At 37.2% G+C, this 26,844-nt stretch overlaps 1 protein-coding gene across 11 annotated transcripts in view; it reads left to right on the top strand.

The window, feature by feature from the left end:
• dysf (dysferlin, limb girdle muscular dystrophy 2B (autosomal recessive)) overlaps positions 1-26,844 on the top strand; it is a 95,575-nt gene that overhangs the window by 12,452 nt on the left and 56,279 nt on the right. For 8 of the 11 annotated variants that reach the window (XM_051899612.1, XM_051899607.1, XM_051899613.1 and 5 more), the window contains exons 4-32: positions 747-852; positions 3,823-3,937; positions 4,120-4,337; positions 5,297-5,425; positions 5,524-5,586; positions 5,673-5,723; positions 5,950-5,980; positions 6,169-6,284; positions 6,376-6,502; positions 6,579-6,682; positions 8,183-8,251; positions 8,332-8,375; positions 8,483-8,565; positions 10,068-10,100; positions 10,398-10,513; positions 14,712-14,825; positions 14,933-15,110; positions 15,650-15,774; positions 15,870-15,976; positions 16,062-16,257; positions 18,572-18,718; positions 18,828-18,959; positions 20,071-20,237; positions 20,358-20,472; positions 20,681-20,786; positions 20,901-21,043; positions 23,021-23,194; positions 25,818-25,905; positions 26,004-26,081. In XM_051899612.1, the coding sequence (XP_051755572.1) occupies positions 747-852; positions 3,823-3,937; positions 4,120-4,337; positions 5,297-5,425; positions 5,524-5,586; positions 5,673-5,723; positions 5,950-5,980; positions 6,169-6,284; positions 6,376-6,502; positions 6,579-6,682; positions 8,183-8,251; positions 8,332-8,375; positions 8,483-8,565; positions 10,068-10,100; positions 10,398-10,513; positions 14,712-14,825; positions 14,933-15,110; positions 15,650-15,774; positions 15,870-15,976; positions 16,062-16,257; positions 18,572-18,718; positions 18,828-18,959; positions 20,071-20,237; positions 20,358-20,472; positions 20,681-20,786; positions 20,901-21,043; positions 23,021-23,194; positions 25,818-25,905; positions 26,004-26,081 (3,275 nt within the window). The remainder of the gene's footprint in view (positions 1-746; positions 853-3,822; positions 3,938-4,119; positions 4,338-5,296; positions 5,426-5,523; positions 5,587-5,672; positions 5,724-5,949; positions 5,981-6,168; positions 6,285-6,375; positions 6,503-6,578; positions 6,683-8,182; positions 8,252-8,331; positions 8,376-8,482; positions 8,566-10,067; positions 10,101-10,397; positions 10,514-14,711; positions 14,826-14,932; positions 15,111-15,649; positions 15,775-15,869; positions 15,977-16,061; positions 16,258-18,571; positions 18,719-18,827; positions 18,960-20,070; positions 20,238-20,357; positions 20,473-20,680; positions 20,787-20,900; positions 21,044-23,020; positions 23,195-25,817; positions 25,906-26,003; positions 26,082-26,844) is intronic. The other 3 variants (XM_051899614.1, XM_051899608.1, XM_051899606.1) reach the window with 2 other exon arrangements.

The raw sequence follows: 26,844 nt of genomic DNA, 5'->3' as shown, positions 1-26,844 counted from the left end.
AAAGCTTATTTATTCAGCTATGCATACATCTCAAAAATTGACCCTTATGACTGGTTTTGTGGTCCACGGTCACATGTTAGCATAACAGAATTTTGGGTGAAATATTGTCACTTTAATGATGGAATAAAGTAATAGGAGAAGAGGGAAAGAAAAGGAAGGAAAAGCCAATTGGATTGAGGGGAATGCCCAGGAAGTGACTCAGGGTGGTTTGTCATGTCTTCTCTTTCCTTTCAAACCTTATCTGAGCCTCAGAAAGCAACAGAAGAACAGCAATTTTTAGAAAAGCTGGCCAGACACTGAAAAATCTGTCACTCAGGGTCAGATGCCTAGTCATGTGTCACAATTGTTTTAACTTTAGTAACTGTTTGTCTGTCTCTGTATGTGTGTGTGTGTGTCTGTACAAGTTTTTCTATCCTGGTGGGGACCTGAATGCGCACAGACTTGTGGGGACCTAAATGGAGGTCCCCATGCGTAAACAAGCTCATAAATCATACTAAATGAGTTTTTTTTGAAAATGTAAAAATGCAGAAAGTTTTCTGTGATGGGTAGGTTTAGGGGTAGGGTTAGTGTAGGGGGATAGAATATACAGTTTGTACAGTATAAAAACTGTTACGTCTATGGAGAGTCCCCATAAAAATAGCGAACCAGACATGTCTGTGTGTGTATTTTTATTTCTTGGCATCAGATTGTTAATCCTCACCTTTAAATAGCATGACAGTTGTTAAGCCCTTTGTGTATCTTCACAGGTTTCTGGGGGAGTGTCGAGTAGCTCTTCGAGATGTGCTCAACTCTCCAAACCTAGCTGCTAATTTCACTGTGTCCCTGGTAGACACCAAAAGGAACAGCACAGGGGTGTGTTTCTCTGTTTGTCTTCACATTTCATTTTACATTGTCTATCACGTTTATGTTTAAGTTGAATGATGGAACTACATGCAGCCTGGACCTTCATTGTTGGTAGCAACATCCCAGGTTCATGTCTACCACAGTCTGTACCTCACTTGAATCTCAAACTCATGTCACCCCTGTCCCTCATGTAATTTAAGAAAATATATTTTGAAGAAATACTACAAGGCTATTTCTTACACAACAGAGTGCCACTTCCTGGAATTGTGTGGTTAAGTATGCGTGTAGGTTGACGTTGGGCGACAGAGAACGAAAAGAAGTAGAGGGAAAGGTGGAGTTGGTTTTCTTAGCTCCTTTGCATCCGTGTTCTCTTGAAATAGCTGAATCCGGAAATAATTTCAGGAAAGTACTTTATAAGGTATCACCCTGACGCCGGTCTAATCTCAAAAACAACTCCAGCATTTAGCTTTTCTTTCCCACCCCTCCCAAAAAAAGCTACATCTTCATTTAGGACCTTGTATAATAAATCAAGTAATAAATCAAGTAATTTTTCAAGAAATTTGACATTTAGCAATAATATACAGATACAAAATGCTACAAAATAATGAACTAAGAGGAAAAAAAGGGAAAACAGAGATAGACTTGCAACAGAAAGAAGAAGGTTGATTAGGTGCTTAATATCTTTTGAGATAAATAAGACAAAAATAAATAAATGAACATTAGGTGTATGTGTTTTTGCTGAATTGTAATATGTATATGTACAGTTAGAAGAAAAAGTATGTGAACCACTTGCAGAATCTGTGAAAATGTGCAAAATTTTAACAAAATAAGAGAGATCATACAAAATGTATGTTATTTTTTATTCAGTACTGTCCTGAGTAAGATATTTTACATAAAAGATGTTTACATATAATCGACAAGACAAAAAAATAGCTGAATTTATTAAAATGACCCAGTTCAAAAGTTTGTGAACCATTGATTCTTAATACTGTGTGTGGTTACCTGGATGATCTATGACTGTTTTTTTGTTTTGTGATGGTTGTTCATGAGTCCCTTGTTTGTTCTGAGCAGTTAAACTGAGCTCTGTTCTTCAGAAAAAATCCTCCAGGTCCTGCAGATTCTTCAGTTTTCCACCATCTTTTGCATATTTGAACCCTTTACAGCAGTGACTGAATGATTTTGAGATCCATCTTTTCACATGGAGGACAACTGAGGGACTCAAACACAACTATTAAAAAAGGTTCAAACATTCACTGATGCTCCAGAAGGAAACACGATGCATTAAGAGTCGGGGGGTGAAAACTTTTCAACAGGATGAAGAGGTCCAAATTTTTCTTATTTCACTTGAATATCATTTTTTTTTTTCATTTAGTACTGCCCTTCTGAAGCAACAGAAAATACTTGCATGTTTCCCGGAAGACAAATTAAATACAATTTACCTTGATCTTCAAATTCCAAATGTTTTCACCCCCCATCTATTAATGCATCATGTTTTTTTTTCTGGAGCATCAGTGAATGTTTGAACCTTTTTTAAAAGTTGTGTTTGAGTCCCTCAGTTGTCCTCAGTGTGAAAAGACGGATCTCAAAATCATTCAGTCACTGCTGTAAAGGGTTCAAATATGCAAAAAATGCTGGAAAACTGAAGAATCTGCAGGACCTGGAGATTTTTTCTGAAGAACAGAGCTCAGTTTAATTGCTTAGAACAAACAAGGGACTCATGAAGAACCATCACAAAACAAACAAACAGTCGTAGATCATCCAGGTAACCACACACAGTATTAAGAATCAATGGTTCACATACTTATGAATGGGGTCATTTTAATAAATTCAGCTAATTTTTTTTTTGTCTTGTGGATTATATGTAAACATCTTTTATGTAAAATATCTTACTCAGGACAGTACTAAATAAAAAAATAACATGCATTTTGTATTATCTCCCTTATTTTGTTAAAATTATTAACATTTTCACAGATTCTGCAAGTGGTTCACATACTTTTTCTTGCCACTGTATGTAGCATTGTATGAGCATTGTGATGTAAATGTGTGTGTGTGTATGTGGTGAATAACAGACAGGGCCCTGTATGTGTTTACAGGCAATCTATTAGTACACTGCTGTTCAAAAGTTTGGGCTCTGTAAGATTTTTTTAAATATATTTTTGAAAGAAGTCTCTTATGCTCACCAAGGCTGCATTTTTTTGACCGTAAATACAGTAAAAACAGTAATATTATGAAATATTATTACATTTTAAGATAACTGTTTTCTATTTTAATATATTTTAAAATGTCATTTGTTCCTGTGATGGCAAAGCTGAATTTTCAGTGTCACATGATCCTTCAGAAATTATTCTAATATGATGATTTTGAAACATTCCAGCTGCTTATTTTTGTGGAAACTGTAAAACATTTTTGATGAAGTTCAGAAGAACATAATTTATTTGAAATAGTAATCTAATCTGAAATAAAAATGTCTCTGTGACTTTTGATCAGTTTAATGCATCCTTTTTTTTTTTTTTTTTTTTTTTTTTTTAAAAAGAACTCTTACTGAGCCCAAACTTTTGTATGATAGTATACATTAGTGCTGTGAATCTGTGATAGTGATAGTACATCTATCATCTATTAGTATATTCAGGTTATTGTATATTGGAGATGTACACTACATGTGTTTGTTTCCTGTAGGCGTATGAATAATAAATATAATTCCATCTGGATCAATACACCCCACATCTATCATTTTGAATAATAATAAATCTACTAGATTACAAATAAATGTATTCAGGAATAACTGACGACAGACTGTGATATGATGAGAAAATATCAGAGTTGCAACTGTGAGTTTTATTACAGCAAATACTTATTTTTGGAAATAGTTATTTGTTGCTGATTTTTACATTGTTGTTGCATCATTGCAGATCTTGTGCTCTTTTCTTCACTCTTTCTGAGAAGTGTCAAAATATCTTCAATCTGTATTTCCTCTGCCAGGCCACAGTAACCCTGCAGGTTTCCTACATCCCTCCTCCAGGGATGGCACCCATCTTCCAGCCTCCTCCACAGCCAGAGGCCCAGCACACCCCAGTGGAGCTGGACACAGTTACAGGTCAGTCTACTAACATAATATATAGGTCCCATTCCTACACACATGTACTGTGAGTTCCCTGTTAGAGGATGCAAGAGTTTCATTGCTTTGATTTCACTAATATTTGTTAACTAAGGGCTGCATCAGTATGACATTACATTTGTGCGATGTGATTCATTTGACCTGTGTATATGACTGCGCAGTTTTCTCATTGGACACTTTGGGCGAGGAGGACACTGAGAGCATGCTGATGATGGAGGTGGTGGAGGAGCCTGAACCTACTCCAGGGCCACAGGGGCAGGACATCGGGGCCCCTACAGCACCACCCAAAAAGGCTCCACCAAACTTTAACCATGGCCTTAAAAAAAAGAAACGCCACGGAAACAAATCCCCCCTTTCTGACAAACCCCAGGACCTCCAGGTGTGTATATGAGTATGAATCTTTGTTTGGGTGTGCATCTCTGTATGTGTCTATGAATCTACAATTGCTTTGTCATGTGTGGCTAGTCTCTATAGACGTCTGACAATATAACTTTTTTTTTATATATTTTTTTTTTTATATTTGTGCCGGTCAAGCAGATTCTAACAACAAGATAGACTTTAATAGACTTAAAACGTCTATAAATTGTAAAAAGCGTTTAATAGTTTAATTTTCTTATTACTCAGTACAGAATGGACTACCTAATTAAATGTACAGTATCTGTATCACATGACAATCACTGTCCAGTGTCCACTCTAGCCATTGTCATTTTCACTCTATGCTTCTACTTTGAAAATAGGGCCACCTTGTGGTAATGTAAAGTACTGTGCAGTAAGTCAAACATTTATTTTGGCTATTTTGGCTACTTGCTCATTTGCTCCAGGCAAGAAAGTCTGTTCATCTAAACATTGGATTGCAGAATAGATCCAAGAATAACCAAGAATTTAATTTAGATTTTGAAACCTTTGACTAGACTAGACAGTGGTTCTCAGCTCAAATGAAAGATTTGTGAAAGAAAAAAGGTAAATAAAAATATTAAAATCCAACTAACAAAACAATAGTAAAATTAATTTGGTAGAGCCTTGCTGAATTTCATTATTAATACTAAGTATAATTATAAGCAATAACAATAATACAGATAATAATTATTATAAAATGTATAATAAAATTTCACTCTTTCAATTTAAGGATGTTTTTGTATCATGAAGAATTTTGATACTGGGTCACCATTTGATGAAAACTTGCAAAACCAGTTGAGAACTACCAATTTAGGCATTTAGCAAAGTTTTTATCCAAAGATAAGTTTAAAAGTGCTTTAATGCCATTGTTAGCTGATGTATTTCTGAGTGGTTTTGATTACAAAAGTCTAGAAACATTCATTTATTGTACGTTAATTTTAGGTACGGCTGCGCATCATTGAGGGAAGACAGCTCCCTGGTGTCAACATTAAACCAGTTGTCAAGGTTACAGTTGGAGGACAGACGAAGAGAACACGCATCAGGAAGGGCAATAATCCATTTTTTGATGAGGTAACTATTTTTTCCTGTTTTATCACTCTGGGAGAAAAAATGTAAATAATTGAGTAAATGCTGAAATGTAATTATATGAATATATTCTTTCCTTTCAGACTTTCTTTCTAAACTTCTATGAGAAACCTTCAGATCTTTTTGATGAACCTATATTTATAACCGTAAGTTATATTATTGTCATTATTAATGCTGTTGTTATTTTTATTTAACACAAACCTGCAGTTATCTTATCTATGTCCGTTTCAAGGTATTTGACTCCAAGTCACTACGGAAAGACTCTGTCATTGGAGAATTCAAGGTAGCTTTGCTCTTATTTCTTATCTTTCTTCCCTCTATCCATCTCTTGTTAATCATGTCTTCATTTGGTGGTTTCTCATTTTCACTGAGTTCCAGGATATCTTTATCTTGATTTTCTTTACTGGTCACAGGCATGTTTTTTCTTAGATCTATCATTTTCAGCAGACATGTTTCTGTTATTTCAGGCTTTGCTAATAATAGTGCTGATTTTGTGTTTTCTCTTTCAGCTGGATGTTGGCTTGGTGTATAATGAACACCGTAAGTACCACATAGTTATAATGTGATGTTAACTACTCTTTTCCAAAGCACTATTTTGATTGTCTCAGAACAAACAAACCTCTAGATCTGGACAAGTCAGTTTTGAGATTCAATTAAGCTTGTTGCCTCTAAAATTGAAGCTAAAAAGTGTTTTATACACATAGTTTTTTTTCTATTCCACTGAACAGGACATGCTATTCTCAGGAAATGGCTGCTGCTGTCAGACCCTGATGATCTTTCTGCAGGGGCCAGAGGTTATTTGAAGGTCAGCATGTTTGTGCTGGCCGCAGGTGATGAACCTCCGGTAAGTGAGAGGGAGATCGAGCATGATTCAGGATATTAACGAATCGGAAGTTTTCTCTCATTCTTTTGAAAACATCAATTCTGTGTGTTAGATGGATAAGAAAGAGGGTCTGGAAGAAAAAGAGGATATAGAGGGGAACCTGTTGAGACCAGCTGGTCTTACCCTGAGGGGCGCCTCATTTACTCTCAGAGTATACAGGGCAGAAGATCTGCCTCAGAGTGAGTATCAAACACATCTGTGTGTAGATGTGTGTTTTCTGTTTGCATCTGTTAATGTGCTCTCCTCTTCGGACAGTGGATGATGCTCTCATGGATGGTGTCAAACAGTTCCTTGGTTTTGAAACCAATCGAAAGAACCTGGTGGATCCATTGGTGGAGGTCAACTTTGCAGGAAAAACGGTACTTCTGTCTTTGTAACTAGTTTAATGATGGGGACTCAAGCCTATAAACCCCATATTTGATATGCAAATTTCTATGACCTATAAATTATCAAAACTTTGCTGTTGTTCAGAATCTATTACATGCCTTTTGTCATCTTAAGGAGTTTATACTTTTTAGCAAGCAAAAGGCCTTTTAGTATAATTCAAAAAAATGTCCCCATTCAGGTTGAGATACGTGTCTTTTTGCTGCAAAATCTTTACTGATTTTTATGAAGTAAAAGTAGGAATCATTTTTTTTATTCTTAGTAATATTTCAAGATGAACATTTACTGGACTAGCAACGGCAGTTTACTTGATTATTCATACACTATATTGCCAAAAGTGTTGGGACACCCCTCTAAATCATTAAATTTAGGTGTTCCAAGCCTTACATTACCAAGTGCAATGCAAAGTGTCGGATGCAGTGGTGTAAAGCACTGGACTCTAGAGCAGTGGAGACGTGTTCTACGGAGTGAAGAATCACGCTTCTCTGTCTGGCAATCCGATGGACGAATCTGGGTTTGGCGGTTGCCAGGAGAACGGTGCTTACCTGACTGCATTGTGCCAAGTGTAAAGTTTGGTGGAGGGGGAGTATTATGTGGGGTTGTTTTTCAGGGGTTGGGCTTGGTCCCTTAGTTCCAGTGAAAGGAACTCTTAATGCTTCAGCATACCAAGACATTTTGGACAATTTCATGCTCCCAACTTCGTGGGAACAGTTTGGGGATGGCCCCTTCCTGTTCCAACATGACTGCGCACCAGTGCACAAAGCAAGGTCCATAAAGACATGGATGAGCGAGTTTGGTGTGGAGGAACTTGACTGGCCTGCACCTGACCTCAACCCTACAGAACACCTTTGAGATGAATTAGAGTGGAGACTGCGAGCCAGGCCTTCTCGCCAACATCACTGCCTGACCTCACAAATGCGCTTCTAGAAGAATGGTCCAAAATTCTCATAAACACACTCCTAAACCTTGTGGAAAGCCTTCCCAGAAGAGTTGAAGCTGTTATAGCTGCAAAGGGTGGGCCAACTCCATATTAAACCCTACAGATTAAGAATGGGATGTCATTACAGTTTATGTGTACGTAAAGGCAGGCATCCCAAAACCTTTGGCAATATAGTGTATATCTTTTTAAAAAAAAAAAAGAAAAAATCTGGTTAAAATGTGAGTATCAAATATGATACGTCAGGCTATGATATGTCCCCCCCCCCACAATAAAATCGAAAGATATAGAGTGAGAACTGATATTTAAGTGCAATGTATGCAAGTAGTCTGCTATCGTGTTATAAAGATCTCATTGGTTTAAATTATTGGATAAATATTTGATAGTTTTGTTCAGTTTGGGCCTCTGAATAAAATGTATACAAAAAAAAAAAAAAAAAAAAAAATTTTTTTCGACTATTACAGTATTTTATATGCCATGCTTTATAGGATTAATAATTTGCTCAAGAGGTACTGATATTATATTTTTATATCTCTAGATCAGTAGTAAGATTCTGGAGAAAAACGCCAACCCTCAGTGGAACCAGAGCCTCACGCTGCCCATTAGGGTAAAGGACATACACTCACCTCACAGAACAACCTAACAAGTCCTTCATTAGAATTATTAACAGTCTGTTTTTCACTCCAGTTTCCATCCATGTGTGAAAAGATGAGGATACGCATTTTAGATTGGTGAGTTAAATTTTTCTTTCACGTGTTTGAAACCATATGTTAATATGGATTGCTTTATTTCTGATTAAAATGTTATCTTACATGCCTTCCCATTCTCATTCTCTCAGGGATCGTGCCAGCCACAATGACGTTATTGGCACTACACACTTATGTATGTCCAAAATCTCAGCCCCTGGAGGAGATATTGAAGGTAGGCTGTTTTGTAGTGTACAAATTGTTGCTCAAAAATATAGCTTAAAAATACAGTTTGATTGAAGGCTGTTGTTAAGTGGTAGTATCGAATCTAGAGTGTCACTGTCCTGCTTTACAATTTTTGTACTCTATATCAGTGGTTCTCAACCTTTTTTTGACTCCGAAGCCCCCTATTGTCCTCGACAACATTCAAAGATACCCCCCAACTCCAATTAAAATTCAGAATTCTAGAAGTTTTAAGAGCCAAATGTTCTTTAGGGTTCCCACTCTTATTAACCAATGAATTTATATGACTTCACAAGTCGTTTTGTAGCTTACTGCAAAAGGATTAAGGATACAAATGATTGAAATATTTTTGAAAATGCCCACAGAGCTTTTCCAAGTCTAGAAATCACACTTTTAAAATTAGGCTACCTCATACAGGTTTTCCAAGACTTTTTTTTTTTTTTTTTTAATCTTGATTTTTAGTACTTTTAGTTTATTTTAATGCTTGTTTTGTCTAATTTTAAATCATTTTGAGTCATCTTGAGATCCCTTTGGAAGTTTATTGAGGTCCCCTCATGGGCCCTGGTCCCCTCCCTGGTTTAGAACCACTGCTCTATACTAACTGTTTAAAGAATTTAAAGATGAAGTGTATTAATTCTGCACAACTAACAACATCAAACATAACTGCTGAAAAATGGTACATCTTGTCAATTCCCAGTGCAAAAGCTTATTACAATCAGTCCTTCCCAAAAATCACATTGGTTGAGCCAGAACTTGACATGTTGAGTCACTCACACAGCAGTGCTTGTGCCACAATGTTTGCCACATTTTTTGGGAAGTAATTTATTTGTAGTCTCTGTCTGTTTAGCTTGTATAGTTGTAATGACGTATCATCAAAAGAAAATATTCTTCACCTTTTAATTGCATTTTCAATGTTGAGTGGCGTCACATTTTTTGAGTAATGTGCTGGTTCCAGTGTTGAAGTGAGAAAAACACTTGTTGTTTGCTTGCTGATTTGATGTCTTGATTTTGTACCAATTCGTATTGTCATCATATGAGTAATGTGATTTGAAACTAGAGAATGACATTAACACTGCATTTTGGGGAGTGTTGTGTTAAACTGGCTTTTGTGTTCTACTCTGAATTAGAGACAAGGATGACACAAACTACTACAGTTTTTTAGCTACTCTTTTTTTTTTACTGCCAAGGAGGTATGACAGATCAGAATTGTAGTATTGTTGCATTTGGGGGAAAAAAAATAAATAATTGTAGTATATTTCAGCGTAACTGAAATTGGTTTCATTATGTTAGCAGTTAGCAGTTGGTTGTGGTATTTTGTGAGCTGCATAGAGTGAATTTGGTTTGCAAATCTAACTCTATGTCTGGTGCAGACGTGATTAATAAAGGCATGTGCACGAGTCAGGTTGTATGGCATCGGCTGCACTGCCTGCATCATTCACTTCATCTATCCTCATTGTGTCTCAATTCAATACTTCTATTTCCCTCTGCACTCAGATGAGTTCCCTCCCAGGACCTTCCACAGCACCAGTATGTGTGTCTCTCTGATCTTAAATATGTGTGCTACCCTTCCTGTAGATCACACCTGTGTCAGATTTGGCCTTTTGTTGGGCTGTAGTACTTGTAGTTTATAAGTTGCCTATAGCTTTCTTCCATGGTCTTTAGATAAGGTGGCAAACGTATTGGCCGCTGAATCTATGTCAACAAGCGATATGACAATACAGCATTTTCGTCACATTTACAATTTGCTATTTATTTTTACTGCTCCTAAAGCTAGAGGTGACTGCTGTGTCTAATTCTTGCTCTCCTCCATTTTATCTCAATAAGTGGATGACAATATAGGCTTTCTTCCGACGTTTGGCCCCTGCTATGTCAACATGTATGGGAGCCTTCGAGAGTTCACAGCCTTCTCAGACCCGCATGAGACACTAAACCTGGGAAAGGTGAGATTTACTATATATAAAAATAATACAAGACTTATACAGAGTTTCTTACAGCTTGTTTGTAAAATATTGTCTTTCCATTTTTAAACATCTAAATGGTTTCACTACATTAGTTTCATACATTAGTAAATCTTTTCTGTATTATAAATATCTTTTTTTGTATAAACAACTCATTTATATTTTTTGTTTCTTAATACCAAAATTGTTTCACCAGATTAGAGTTTTCTAAATATTAAATTATTTATGTATTATGAATATCTTTATTTTTTGTATAAACAACTCATTTATATTCATATTTTTGTAGTATTCTTAACATCAAAGTTGTTTCACTACTTTGTATTTCTAAATATTAAAACTTTTCTTTTTATGAACATCTTTAATTTTCTTTGTAAAATCAACTTAAGTTCCTAAACATCAAAATGGTTTCAAATACATCAGTTTTGTAAATATAGAATATGAAATATTATGAACATCTTTAATTTTTTTTTACAACTCGTTTATATTCATATTTTTGTAGTATTCTTAACATCAAAGTTGTTTCACTACTTTGTATTTCTAAATATTAAACCTTTTCTTTTTATGAACATCTTTAATTTTCTTTGTAAAATCAACTTAAGTTCCTAAACATCAAAATGGTTTCAAATACATCAGTTTTGTAAATATAGAATATGAAATATTATGAACATCTTTAATTTTTTTTTACAACTCGTTTATATTCATATTTTCGCTTATTCCTCAAATTAATTGAAATAACTTGGAGAGTGGCAGAGAATTTTGACTATACTTATAGCTGACTATAAACTCTTAGTTATTCAAGTTTGAGTATTTTCTTAATACTTAAAAGGGATATATGTAGAATTCAGAAACCATTGTTATTATGACACCGGTGGCCGTTAAGTGAACTGCAGTCAGCAACTTATTGCTCGTGCTCACATTCATGCACATGTAACGTACAAGAGACTGGATGTGTTTCAGTGTCCACGGTAATAAACTCACCGCAAAGTTCTTTTTTGTTTTTTGCTTAGAAGTAAAAAGAAGTTTGGAATATCTTTGCAGTGATATACTGTTAAAAAACATCTGGACGCCATCCATGCTGCTGAGAGCGACATTTTAGATGATTAAAGGTGCAGTAAGCGATTTCTAGTAAATGCTGTTGATAGTTGAAATCACCAAAACAAACGGATCACACCACTATCTTGATGCCTCCGCCTCCACATTCCTGTACACGCTATGCAACACAGGCAACGACTATGGCGGAATCTGCTGTGCCTTCCGCCCGAGGGTATGATGTCGTCAATAAGTGAAAGCAAGTTCAAATGTCTAATAGTTATCTAGCTCTTCTACTCCTTTGATGGCAAAGTAATCCCTTCTATCCCCAAAAACAAACACAGTTTTCATGAACAGCTCCCTACATAACACGACAGTCCAAGTAACTAATATTTTACAAATGTGACAAGATTAAAGGGTCATAGCGATCACTAAAAGGGGAACCAAAAGAAAAATCATATATTAGGAATATATTATCTCACTTTTCAGACTCACTTTGTGAGCTGATGCTTGAAACGGGCGGTGGAGGTTTAGACGTTCCAAGCTTATAATAATAATGCAAATGAACAAACAAGCGAAGATGACACATGAGTATATTCATGCAAAAGACAGCATATATTAGTTCTGCGAAACAGGAAAACCAACGTTACTCACGTATAGAGAATATAATAAAGCAACCTTGGGGTCCTTCTCTCTTAGGTCTTTCCAGCGCTGGAAAGCTTCTCCGATATTAACGCAGGTCCTACATGTTGCCTGATCATAACCCTTCTTTTTGAAGTTATATTCCCCTGGCCTTTTCCTCTTTTGTATTTTCTCTGCCATCTCTCTTTTTCTATAGTTTTTCTGCTAATGTCTGTCTTATGCACTGAGCTCTCTCACCTCCCCAGTCATAAGTGTATATGCCCCTTACTGCTGATTGGCTACAAGTTTGTTTTGGTGCTCGGTCCAATCAACTTTTCAACAGCATTTTTCAAAAATCGCTTACTGCACCTTTAAGTAAATATGTGCTGAGCACAAAAACAACAACAACAAAACAACAAAACAACAAAAATGACAGCAGTGAGAAAACAGCAGTTAAGAAAGCATCTGATCATAGCGATATGGATATGTTTGCACTAGCTCTGCAATTCACCGGCATCATGTCGACAGATGAGGTCATTTAAATTACAGTTTTTTGCATGACACATTGACATTACAGTACAGAATGGCTCATTCAGCATTATCCTGAACATTGTATAAGCATTCATTTCATGTGCCACTGATAGGGAAAGAGAGGCTGTCGGGAGCATGCATGAACATCAGAACCCTTTTTTCCCCAGAAAAAAAACGTCTCGAGTCTTTCTCAAAAAAAAAAAAAAAAAAAAATCAGTCTACAGTCTTTTATACACAACCTAGGAAGCCGGGGAAGTTTTCGTTTTCTAAGTTCAAAAAAAAGTGATTAATACAAACCCAATTCCAAAAAAGTTGGGACACTGTACAAATTGTGAATAAAAAAGGAATGCAATAATTTACAAATCTCATAAACTTATATTTTATTCACAATAGAATATAGATAACATATCAAATGTTGAAAGTGAGACATTTTGAAATGTCATGCCAAATATTGGCTCATTTTGGATTTCATGAGAGCTACACATTCCAAAAAAGTTGGGACAGGTAGCAATAAGAGGCCGGAAAAGTTAAATGTACATATAAGGAACAGCTGGAGGACCAATTTGCAACTTATTAGGTCAATTGGCAACATGATTGGGTATAAAAAGAGCCTCTCAGAGTGGCAGTGTCTCTCAGAAGTCAAGATGGGCAGATGATCACCAATTCCCCTAATGCTGCGGCGAAAAATAGTGGAGCAATATCAGAAAGGAGTTTCTCAGAGAAAAATTGCAAAGAGTTTAAAGTTATCATCATCTACAGTGCATAATATCATCCAAAGATTCAGAGAATCTGGAACAATCTCTGTGCGTAAAGGGTCAAGGCCGGAAAACCATACTGGATGCCCGTGATCTTCGGGCCCTTAGACGGCACTGCATCACATACAGGAATGCTACTGTAATGGAAATCACAACATGGGCTCAGGAATACTTCCAGAAAACATTGTCGGTGAACACAATCCACCGTGCCATTCGCCGTTGCCGGCTAAAACTCTATAGGTCAAAAAAGAAGCCATATCTAAACATGATCCAGAAGCGCAGGCGTTTTCTCTGGGCCAAGGCTCATTTAAAATGGACTGTGGCAAAGTGGAAAACTGTTCTGTGGTCAGACGAATCAAAATTTGAAGTTCTTTTTGGAAAACTGGGATGCCATGTCATCCGGACTAAAGAGGACAAGGACAACCCAAGTTGTTATCAGCGCTCAGTTCAGAAGCCTGCATCTCTGATGGTATGGGGTTGCATGAGTGCGTGTGGCATGGGCAGCTTACACATCTGGAAAGGCACTATCAATGCTGAAAGGTATATCCAAGTTCTAGAACAACATATGCTCCCATCCAGACATCGTCTCTTTCAGGGAAGACCTTGCATTTTCCAACATGACAATGCCAGACCACATACTGCATCAATTACAACATCATGGCTGCGTAGAAGAAGGATCCGGGTACTGAAATGGCCAGCCTGCAGTCCAGATCTTTCACCCATAGAAAACATTTGGCGCATCATAAAGAGGAAGATGCGACAAAGAAGACCTAAGACAGTTGAGCAACTAGAAGCCTGTATTAGACAAGAATGGGACAACATTCCTATTCCTAAACTTGAGCAACTTGTCTCCTCAGTCCCCAGATGTTTGCAGACTGTAATAAAAAAAAAGAAGGGATGTCACACAGTGGTAAACATAGCCCTGTCCCAACTTTTTTGAGATGTGTTGATGCCATGAAATTTAAAATCAACTTATTTTTCTCTTAAAATGATACATTTTCTCAGTTTAAACATTTGATATGTCATCTATGTTGTATTCTGAATAAAACATTGAAATTTGAAACTTCCACATCATTGCATTCCTTTTTTATTCACAATTTGTACAGTGTCCCAACTTTTTTGGAATCGGGTTTGTATATGAAAATTCTTACATATAGCCCCATTTAATATTACTTAATAAAACTTAACTATTTTAGAAATGAATGAAATGAGAAGTTCCTATATGTGTGTGTTTTTTGACATAGGGAGAGGGTGTGGCCTATCGAGGACGTGTGCTGTTAGAACTCATTACTAAGCTGTCTGATCAGGTGGAGCAAAAGATTGAAGATATACACCCGGATGACCTGCTGGTGGTAGAGGTGAGATCACAGTTATTCCTACTGGGTTTAGCATCAGACATGAGATCATGTGACACAGGATGCGTCATTAAATGTAATTGAAAGACCTCTGTTGTGTTGTCACACAGAAATTCATGCGGAAGAGGAAGTTCTCCCTCTTTGCTGCATTCTACTCAGCAACTCTTCTTCAGGATGTAGATGATGCAATTCATTTTGAAGTCAGTATTGGTAATTACGGCAACAAGTTCGACAACACCTGTATGCCTCTGGCTTCCACCACACAGTTCAGCAGGGCTGTGTTTGATGGTGAGAAACCACCTAATGAAATATTTAGTTCAAACATATATTCTGGAATGCCCCACATAAAATATCTCATACTGCTATTTTACTTTGAAGTGGATGCTTGTGGCATTTGTTTTTACTCTAACAGAAACACCAGAACATTTATTCTATGTGATTTTACCTATTAATTCCAGGTGGATATGGATAACTGTTTGTAAAAATGTATAATATTCCTCTTATTGTTTTAATAAATATCCTTTAAAAGAAATTTGAATCCCTATATACAGTGTCAGTGCCACAAGGCAGCCTTGGTCACTGTGCCCTCTTACCTCTTACCTTAGTCTAAACTTCTAAACGATAGTGCATGCAGAGCCCTATGTGATTTTGTGATTTTTTTTTTAAAGTATTTAAAAAAACAAAATAGTAAGAAGCTCTATGTTACATGAAATGCCCAATAACATTTCAGTTTAGATTATTTCGAAGGATCTTATCACCTATAAGCCAATGAGTGATACTCACTCAGGTATCTAACATCACTTCCATTGTTTTACATTGTTATTTAGGCTGCCATTACTACTACCTGCCATGGGGAAATGTGAAACCTGTGGTGGTCTTGTCTTCAGAGTGGGAGGATATCAGCCCTCGCATAGAGGCCCTGAACATGCTGCTCAGCATAGTTGACCGACTGGTGAGGAACGTTCCTTCGGTCAACACATCAAAAAAGCACATATATCAAAGCACAGTCCCTTATAATTGTATTTCCTAATATGTTCATCATAATAGGAATCAAACCTGGAGCAGGTACAGCTGGAGCTCAAAGCAAGAAGTGACGACCAGGATCTGGAGGAGAGGGTTGTCCAGCTGCTTGATGATGTCATAGCCGACTGCAGGTGCAGATGTGCTCAAGTGTTTTGTAAAGCTGTACCATACTCACTATGACCAACTAAAGCTTTCTTGTGTGTGTATGTGCTGTAGTGAGGAGCTCCCCGAGGTGGATAAATGGCCCTGTGTGACTCCGTTGGATAAAGCTCTGAGGAATCTGCGCAAGATTAACATGCAGCAGATAGTGCAGGTGGCACTGGCGCTCAAACACGGACCAGAGACCGAGCTGACTGCAGTGCTGGAGCAGGCTGAGGACTGGGCCATGAGACTACGTCACCTCGCTGAGGAGGTGAAAAAGATGTAGCTTGCATGTCGAAATTATATATTTTGGTGGTTTTGTGTGACCTGCACCTGATTCAAATAGTGACAGCAGCCTAATATACCTGCTGCAGTCTGTGTCATTAATACGGAAGAGGATTAGTACCAAGCAATAATAAAAAAATAAAACCATATTGAGATTAAAGTCATTATAATGCGAGTTTAAACAAATACAATAAAATCATTACATTTTGAAAATAAAGTCATGTTTTGAGAAAAAAGTTAGTCTGTTAGTGACTGTTTGCTTGTCTTTAAAAATGTTTGAACTTTATATTAGTTAGCTAACAGTTTTTGGTGTGGTATAAAAGTTGTAAGTGAGAACTGATTGTGAAATTTCACTGATATGTAAAATGTTGGTGTCATAACCTTATTTATTAAAATGCAAGGTTACATGGGTAAAAAACAAGTTGGGGCATTGAGACCTGCTATATTAAACGCACAGCTAAATGTAGCATTTATCTTAATGGGTTTATGTGAAGATTGTTTTAAGTTAAATTAAAAGGTATCATTTTAAAGTCTATTAAAGGTGGGGTAAGTAGATTTTCAAAAACGCTGTTGGAAATTGTTGATATTTGAAATCAACCCAAACAAACCCACCACTCTCTTTATTGCTCCGCCTCCAAACTCACCCTCCAATCCTAACCACTCTGCGCCGAGTCGGTCTCGAACCCCGGCCCGATCGCTGCTGGCAGGCAAGACAAGTGCACTAACAACAACGCTAGACACCGCATTCTCTAGCAGTCGTCAGTGCAACTCTCACTAGCTGACCACTGTTACGCACGCAATGCGAGAGTGGATGTCTGTTTATCACAGCTGACGTGCGACAAAATGCTTCATGAAAAATAAAGCACAGATGATGAACGAACGACAAGGAAGCACAAAAAATTAATGTACAGTACACAAGAGTAAGTACAAAGTGTTCGTTGTTAGTTGCAAACAGCACAGCAGCTCCAGACAATCAATGACACTCAAACCCAGTGTTACTCACATGTGAAGCAGAATCAAAGCAGCCTCCATCCAGCTCTCTCGAGCGCTTGAAAGCTTTTCTAATATTAACCCTTTGACGCGTACGATCACACCGGCGTGATCAGTCTTGGCTGGTCCCAGGAGCGTACGATCACACCGGTGTGATTAGAACGTTCAGCGCCTCACGTGATCAGCTGCCAAATTCAAATGTGCTTTCGCGCTTTGGCTGGCGCTAAACCAGAGACGGACGCGCGCAGCGCTTTCATATATCACATATATGCAGTGTTTTCAACCAAATAATGTTTTTTTTTTTAGGTTTCAGACATTTAAATACACATGAGTACTAACAAAACAATATATTTAGAGTTTGTATAATACACAATGATGTCTATAGAAGCGGAAATAACAACCCTTTCCATTATAATTAGACGACACGTTTTATTCATATCAGATACACATTGTGAAAGTAACTTTAAAGTTTACTCAATTCTTCCCCAGTTCACCGACTCACTTACTTTCATGTATTTCGGGAGAAGTGGATGAATTCACGTGTTGTAAATCCAACATATCCGATTCTCTATGCGGCGCAAACTAACATGGCGTGCCCATCGCGCATATGGCTCAACTAACGCGATCGTTATAAAAGTTTTTAAACAGCCAAACACATCCACTTGCGCATATTTGACAATTGGAATATCAGATATTTCATGCTATAGCTAACAAATTTGTGAATATTTTGAATAAGAAAGGAAAAATTCAATAAAAGCAGATCATCAGTCATACAGCGTTGTGGTGTGTTATGTGACATGCAATGACGCGTCACCATGGAAACAATAAAGTGATACGTTCTAAATAACGGTCGCCTTAAAAAACTCACGCTGGGGGGTCAGCCAGAATATTTTAAACTTACGTGCGAAAGGGTTAACGCGGATTCTAAAGTGCTTGCCCAGTCATAAACCTTCATTCCAGTGATATTCTTTTGAGCTCTTTTGTATTGTGTCTTATCATCTCTCTTTCTGCAGTCTTTCTTCAAATCTCTCTCTTGCTCGTTCTGTCTCCTCGACCGTCATTCGCACCCTAATGCTGATTGGCTACACGTCTGTTGTTGGTGTTAGCCCGAATAACTTCCAAACAGTGTTTTTGAAAAACTATATACCCCACCTTTAAATGTTGGCTTTCAATTGTATTGTAATGTTGAATGGCTATAATTACTCATTTCATCCCCAGAAATAGAGGAAAAAAACTTGATTAATTATTAAAAATGTGCGATTAATTAGATATTTTTTAATCAATTGACAGCAGTACTTTCTTTCTTTCAGCCCCAGAACAGTCTTCCAGATATAATAATCTGGATGCTTCAGGGAGACAGACGAGTGGCCTACCACAGAATTCCCGCCCATCAAGTTCTCTTTTCCCAGGGTTACTGTGGCAAGCATTGCGGCCAACTTCAAACGGTTTTCATGAAGGTAACTAAATACACTATTTGGAGGCAAAACACATACTAATGCTACAGTGCAAATGATGAATGGAACTGTAGGGGTATTGATAAATCTCTGTAAGTAATGTTGTGCTCAGTATCCGCAGGAAGACGTGGGATGTAGTAAGATCCCAGCTCAGATCAGGGTCAAGCTGTGGTTCGGACTCGCTGCTGATGTCAAGTCCTTTAACCAGTTTGCAGAGGGCAAACTCTCTGTGTATGCAGAAACGGTGAGTGGGCAGTTGCCCAACATGCAATTTTTTTTTTGGTGTTTCTTCACCTGTTGGCACTTTTGCCCTGTGGAATTTTACTAAACCCTTTTTCACTCTATTACTTACATATTAATTTGTCTAGTAACAATGTCGAGCAGTGTATATGCAACTTATTTATATGGAAATCAATCTCACACAGTACACATTGAAATTGTTTATTTCACTTTTTGTTTAGATTATCATAAGTTTTAAAAATGCAGCAATTCATATTTTATTAATTTTAAATGTAGTAATTCATATTTTATTAATTTTTATTATTAACTTATATTAATTCATATAATTTTTTTTCCAAGTGAGAAAAAAGTTTGAAATCTATTGTGACATAAAATGCCTGAAGTTGAAAAAAACACTATTATGTACAGTTACACTCCCTTTCAAAAAGTCAGTACATTTTTAAGAAATTAGTATTTATTAAAGAAATTAGTAGTTATATTCAGCAATGATTAATTAAATTAATCAAAAATGTTACAAAGAATTATACTGTTATTAATAAATGCTGTTCTTTTGAACTTTCTATTCATCAAATAATCCTGAAAAAAATACTGCATCATGGTTTACACACACACACGCACACAAGCACGCACGCATGCACACAGACACACACACACACACACACAAAAATTGATAATAATGAGAAATGTTTCTTGAGCACCAAATCAGCATATTAGATTGATTTCTGAAGGATCATGTGACACTGAAGACTGGAGTAATGTTGCTGAAAATTCAGCTTCAGGAATAAATTACATTTTAAAATATATTAAAATAAATTTATTTAAAATTTTAATAATATTTCGCAATATTTAGCCTCTGTAAGCATAAGAGACTTCTTTTAAAAACATTAAAGAACAAACAAACTTTTGAATGGTAGTGTATGTGAAATAAAACAAAGCATCTCAGGATGGTGCTCATTCTTTGTTTTTATACAGTACATTACAGTACATTACATTGTTTTTATACAGTTACATTCTTTGGTTAAATTTCTTTAATAGCTTCTTTTTGAGTTAAATGTGTCTTTTAGCATTATGTGTTTGAGTTACTGAGCTACTAAAGGAGCTATTTTGATCCACAGTATGAGAACCAGACTAAACTGGCCCTGGTGGGGAACTGGGGTACGACGGGTCTGACATACCCCAAGTTCAGCGATGTGACTGGCAGAATCAAACTGCCAAAGGAGAGCTTCAAACCCTCTCCAGGATGGAGCTGGGCAGGAGACTGGTACGTCAGCCCAGAGAAAACGTGAGTACCATCTTATCATTAAATTTGCTCACAGACATTTTAGCATTAGTGATATCAACATCATTGAACACCCTGTAAAACGGCATAAGATGGATGTGTCTTTATACCCATGATGCCCAGAATGCTGTACGACGCTGATGCAGGCCATACAAGCTTTTTGGAAGAGGTGTTTGAAAATCAGATGCGTTTGCCAGGAGGACAGTGGATCGGCATGTCGGAGGGGTACACGGATGTGGTCAGTGTGTAGATGTATTGTGACAAAACTGATGAAACTGATGAACAGTGTTGTAGTTATTAGTTTTATTCCTGAGGCACATAGGAATACTTAGTCAAAGTGTATTTAAAAAAATACTTTACTTTAAAAAGTGGACTAATATGTTCTACAGTAAAATCAGTTGGCAGGAAGTGACCTTTTTGTTCTTTATGTGTCCACCGGGGGGCAGAATGGAGAAAAGGCCGTGCCTAAAGATGAGATCGAGTGTCCCCCCGGCTGGGTGTGGGAGGATATTGAGTGGAGCGAGGATCTGAAGCGTGCAGTGGATGATCAAGGTATGGAAACTTTGAGAAGTCTTATACCACTGACTTCTGCTCTTCATTATTTTGTATATAGAGATGATTTTCAAAAGCAACGCATCTCCACAATAAATCTGCTTTTACCTGTAGGGTGGGAATATGGAATAACCCTCCCTCCGGACCGCCGGCCAAAATCCTGGGTTCCATCTGAGAAGATGTACCACACTAACCGCCGGAGACGTTGGATCCGTCTCCGTCGTAGAGATATGCAGAAAATGGAGGCGCTCAGAAAAGTACATCATTAGTCATTAGCAAAGTGTTGCCGCTCGGTTTGTTTTCAGTCAAAGAAATAATGAAGTTTCGCATTGAGAGCAACTTATAAACAAAATGAAGAATCTTGGCACAAGTTTCGTTTTGTTCCCTTTGAATTCTGGGGGATTCTGGTAAAGCTCAGGGTGGCGTGACATAAAGAGCTCTGTGTAGTCTCAGGAGGTCTTCCCCTGTCCCTGAACGCATCTGGTGAGAGGCAGATGGAGCTTGAGAGGACACCTAATTAATCATGCCATCTGAGAATAATCTGAAATCAATCCCCCACCTCTAATCCACTTGGCAGGAAAACCCGGGTCCAACTTTAAAGTCCCGCCGCAAATATGTTTAATGTTCATCATCTGTGTGAGGGTGTGTGTAGGGGCATGTGTGTGTGACAGAGAGAGCGATAAAGACTTTTTGTTTTAATCTGTGAAAGTTCTTATCCACATAGGCAAACAAGTTTGGGTAAAACACACTTTGTTAATAAAGATCAAAAAAAAAAATCTGGAGATCACTGTTTCTGATAATAATAATGTTAGTCTGAACAACATCAACATATTTGCTTTTTAGAGTCACAGAGAATAGCAATGGGCATCATTCATGAAACACGAGCAGAACAAATTTGTAAATCGTTTGTAAAGCCGTTCTTATGTAAATTTTCACATTCAATTCGATGTGACAGTTTACATAAGAATGGATTTATGAACGATTTACACACTAATTTGTTCTGCTCGTGTTTCCTGAATGAGGCTCAGAGTGTTTACGTTTGTGGGTAAAGAACTACAAGGTACAGGTGCTTGAGAGAGAGTTCAAAAGGTGGTTTGCATTATATTGTTTACTTACATTTTTATTTTAAAAAGTATTTGGACAACTAAATAAATAAAAATCTATTAATACACTAAAAGTTCAAAAGTTTGGGGTCAGTAAGAATTTTTTAAAATATTTTTGAAAAGTCTACAGCATGTGCTCTTATGCTAAGGCTGCATTTATTTGATCAAAAATAGTAAAACAGTTATTTTAAATGTAATAATATTTCACAGTATTACTGTTTTCTTTTACAGAAATTATTCTAATATGCTGATTTGGTGCTCAAGAATTATCACAGTTAACAATCATTTGAAAACCATGATACATTTTTTTTTAGGATTATTTGATTAGAAAGTTCAAAAGAACAGCTTTTTTAAAAAATGGAAATATTTTGTAACATTACAAATGTCTTTACTGTCACTTGCTTAATAAAAGTATTAATTTCTTTAAAAAAAATTATACTGACCCTAAACTTTTGAATGGTAGTGTATATTATTTATGCAGTTAATTTATTATTGAAACAAAAGACAAACAAATCATGCTAGAAATACTTCCAGAACTTCTGTAACTTTGCAAATTTGCAATTACTTTTAATATACTTATTAATAAAATGTTAAATTTGACCTGGTTCATCACTTTAACTATGGAGTCTTTTATCCTAATTTTGAGCAGTTTTGTTCTAATTTCAAGCATTTATCCATCCATCATTTTATAATTTATTAAAGTATAAATTGTTTTTGTGAAATGTTTTGCTTGAAAAGTGTGCTTTTAAATAAATAAATAGAAAAAAAAAAAAAGACCACTTAGATAATTTATTTAATGCAGTATTATATATTTTTGAAGTGTCCAAATAGTTTTTGGGGTTGCTATGAGTAAAATTAGTGTCCTCATGGTGGCACTCTTTAAGCACAGATTTAGAAACGTTTCTCTTGTGGTACCTCCCGTCTTTCTACTCTATTAGATAACTTTAATTCCTCACTAATCCTTTCCTCACTAATCTAAAGATCTTCATGTCTGCTATTTGTCTTTTTTAATGTTTATTGCACTGTACACCACTGGAACATGCAGAACATGCATATGAGAAAAATACTTTAATATAATCAAGTTCAATTATGTAAATTAGTCTTTTTCTGTGTGTGCTCAATCTTCTACAGCAGCGTCCGGACGAGTCAGAACGCGAGGGCTGGGAGTATGCCTCTTTATTTGGCTGGAAGTTTCACCTCAAGCAGAAAAAGACGGACTCCTTCCGTCGCCGCCGCTGGAGATGTCGTATGGAACCATTAGAAAAGACGGGGCCGGCAGCCATCTTTGCCTTGGAGTGTTCGCTGGTAATGAGGGTTGACTATTTGAGTGATGTGGAGTTGGAATTGGGGTGAGATTTAGAAAGAGAGACAGTAATGGAAGGAAAGGAAAGTGGTCGAGGAGAATCAAACGAAGGCGAGATGCAATTTAGACAAGGCAAAGGCGAGAATGGGTGTGGAGGGCTTTGAGTTTGGACGAATCGGAGGTGCTGAGAGAGACTGGGCAAGCAAAGTGGAATCAGCATGGTAAAATAAGGGCATCATGGGATATCATTTACAGGGAGACAGAGATGGAGCAGTGAGTGTGAAAGACGGTCTATGCATAAAGTCTAGTTAGCATGCTTATTCTTTTACTCATAGTCTGGTCCACTGGGCCCATTGTTACAGGGTCTATTCCAGGCAGCTTTGGCACGAGATGTCATGTGGGCTTGGCTGGGTTAAAAATTGAGAGTTGACGATGGTCTGGAATGGATCCATGGTGCAGTAGTGCACTAGATGTTTCTGAAAATTCTGATCCATAGACATCAATTAATCACATCAAATGCATAATTTAGTCATTTTTCAATTATTTTCATGTGATGTAGAGTGTTTAACTTATAGTTTTTAAATCCTGCTCTTCCTGTAGCTCCGCTGCTAGAGCATAATCTGTTCATTTACATTTCATTTAAAGGTACATATGAGAAAGAGAGTCTTTTAGAATGAATCAGACTTTTCACCACTACATATGAGAGATAGTACTATTTACAGTGAACCAATTAACTAGAATGAATCAGATGTTCCACCACTATTTATGAGATAGAGAGCAGTTTAAGACTAGTTTATTAGAATGATTCAGACTTTTCACTGCTACATATGAGAGAGAGCTATTTTGGATGAATTGATTTACTAGAATGAATTAAACTTTCCACCACTAGTACAGATAAAAAAGTTGTTTAGGTGAATAAGACTTTTCATTGCTACATATGAGAGATACAGAGTTGTTTTAAGATGAACCTATTGTCCATTTGTCCAATGAATCACGCTTTTTGCCATCTCTACATTAGTCTCGCGTAGCCAGACCTTCAGACTGGCGGCAGCAGGTCTGGACTCCATGGCAGCTTTCATTGGCCAAGGACCGCCGTGCGACTGACATGTAAAGCAACCAATCACAGTTCATTTTGTTCAGCGTCATTTTAGGGTCGTGAGAATATAACGTCGATGTCCCTACAATAACAGACCAAATAATTCTCGGACGTATTTTACGCAAAACATACTTCATATAATTTTGAAAATCCAGCGTTTATTTGATCTGATCTGATGTTTCGCCTCATGGCATCTTTGTTTCCAGGTGGACCAGTAAAGAAAGGTACACACACGTCTCCTGGAAATCCTATAGAATTCAACCAATCAGATGACGACTTTGAAACTCCTGAAGTGTTTCCAATTTTGGCTGTGTCCGAAAATGCAGGCAGTTGACTTGTTGCCTCGCTGCCCTATATCAGCCAGTGACTTTGCAGCCAGCGTTTGCGCATAAAAGTACCTTACAAAAAATCTCTCCATTAATTTTGGAGAGACTTTTGAGGCAGCGTAACGGTTTAATGATCCACAACAAAATAGAGCGAGCTTTGGTGATAACTAAGCAAATATTTAATAACTAGTAATTTCTTGCTAGAAATGACTTCAGAAGTGGAAAACGTTGGTCAAAAACGTACATTTACACACAAACTGACTGCCAACCACAACTTTCAGACGCCATCTTTATTTTTTGAACTCAACTGTCACAGAATGAAAAGCAAAGGATTGTGGGATATCAAAGGCAATGAAGGATACATTTATGAATCGATTAGATGAAGGTATCTCAGACAGGAAGTGAAGCTAACATTAGATTCGGACGTACCTTGATGCCTTCCTGCCTTGGAATGCGTCCTCCAAAGGCAGCGTTTTTCAGTTTTCTGACACAGCCTTTGTGTGTCATATGCATCAGACAACAGCCAACGGTCTGTGTGCATGACGTCTGAGGCTTAGACTACCTCTACATATGCAAGAGAGTTAGGATGATTTGATTAACTGTAATGAATCTAACTTTTCCTATGAGAGACCGAAAAGCAGGTTTGATTATAGCTTGCTTAGCACTAAAAGCTGCATGTGCGAACAATGTGACATTAAAAATAGCGATTCAGTGTTTGCTTGCACTACACAGCTACTCGTTGGAATTGAATTCCAATTTCTGTTTTTGTTTTAGAGGGCAATTTGGAGGGTGTGTTTCTTTTCTTTTTTTTCTCCTAAACTGTACAAGGGTATTGGGTTATGTAAATATTGTGAGCCACAAATGACATAGCAGTTTCATTTTGGTTCAGAGACATCATCAGGCATTTTATTCAGAGAAGATCAGGATTTTTCTATGTGTCAAAATGATATTTGAGTGTCTTGGGGTGGTGACATGTAATCACTTCATGCCAGTGGTTTGTGGTACATATACAGTTGCCCTTTCCACAACTGACAGCAGTTATCATTAACACATACTCTGTTTACCCTTTTGGTCAGAATATTGTGATATTTGATCCAACATGAATGCTTTTGTCTGAACGCCAAAATGTGTGAGTCTACTGTTTAGGTTGAAGTAACATAATGTGTCTCACAGTGTTTTTTTCTTTTTTCTTTTTGTCAACAGAGCAGTGTTACTGATGAAAAAAATGATGATAAATCAGTTACAACAACCTTTGGTGTCAACCGCCCAACCATATCCTGCTTCTTCGAAAGTGAGTCGAACATGTTAGTTTTCTTGTTTTATTTAAAATAACAACAGGTTTAAATGATGACTGAAACAACACTGCCATGCTTCTTCTTGATTCTTCAGATGGGACCCTTTATCATTTGCGATGTTACTTGTATCAGGCCAGAGACCTGATGGCAATGGATAAGGACAGTTTCTCAGGTGAGCATACCATAAATGACCCAAACATAGCTATTACAGACATATCAAGGTTTGTGTGAATCCGGGTTGTGCACAATTCAAGTATTTTTTTTTAATGTTATTTAAAATAACTGTTTTCTTTTTAAATGTATTTTAAAATGCAATTTATCCCTGTGATGGCAAAGCTGAATTTTCAGCAGCCATTACTCCAGTCTTCAGTGTCACATGATCCTTCAGAAATCATTCTAATATGCTGTTTTTGTCATAATTCTTTGATGAATAGAAAGTTCAAAAACAGCATTTATTTGAAAGTAGTATTAATACATATAACATCTCGGTTACGTATGTAACCATGGTTCCCTGAAAAGGGAATGAGACGCTGTGTCAAAACACTGTGGGAATGCCTCTGTGTGATTGCTTTGTGAAGCACATATGGAATCAGTCCTATGGCGTGATAGAACGTCATAGGCGGGTGATGTCATCGACCAGGAAACTATAAAGCATACCCAGACCAAACAGAGTTAGCTTCTGATAGGCTGGGAACCAGGGAACCATGATTACATACGTAACCGAGACGTTCCCTTTCAAGGGAACTCGCACTGCGTCGAAACACTGTGGGAACACTATACCCACGCCGCCGTACGAACAAGTGCCTGTCCGTGTGAAATCGTATGTGCACACTAAGACAAGAGCACCTGCATCCCTTGAGTGGAGCCGAGGTCCAGTTCATAAAACTTCACAAACGTGTGCGGTGAGGACCAGTCTGCCACATCACAAACATCTT

This window comes from Ctenopharyngodon idella, chromosome 7 (assembly GCF_019924925.1).
Source record: "Ctenopharyngodon idella isolate HZGC_01 chromosome 7, HZGC01, whole genome shotgun sequence".
NCBI classification, from domain to species: domain Eukaryota; kingdom Metazoa; phylum Chordata; class Actinopteri; order Cypriniformes; family Xenocyprididae; genus Ctenopharyngodon; species Ctenopharyngodon idella.
The sequence above is the reverse complement of the archived record's forward strand: the minus strand, read 5'-3'. Positions and strand labels throughout refer to the sequence as shown.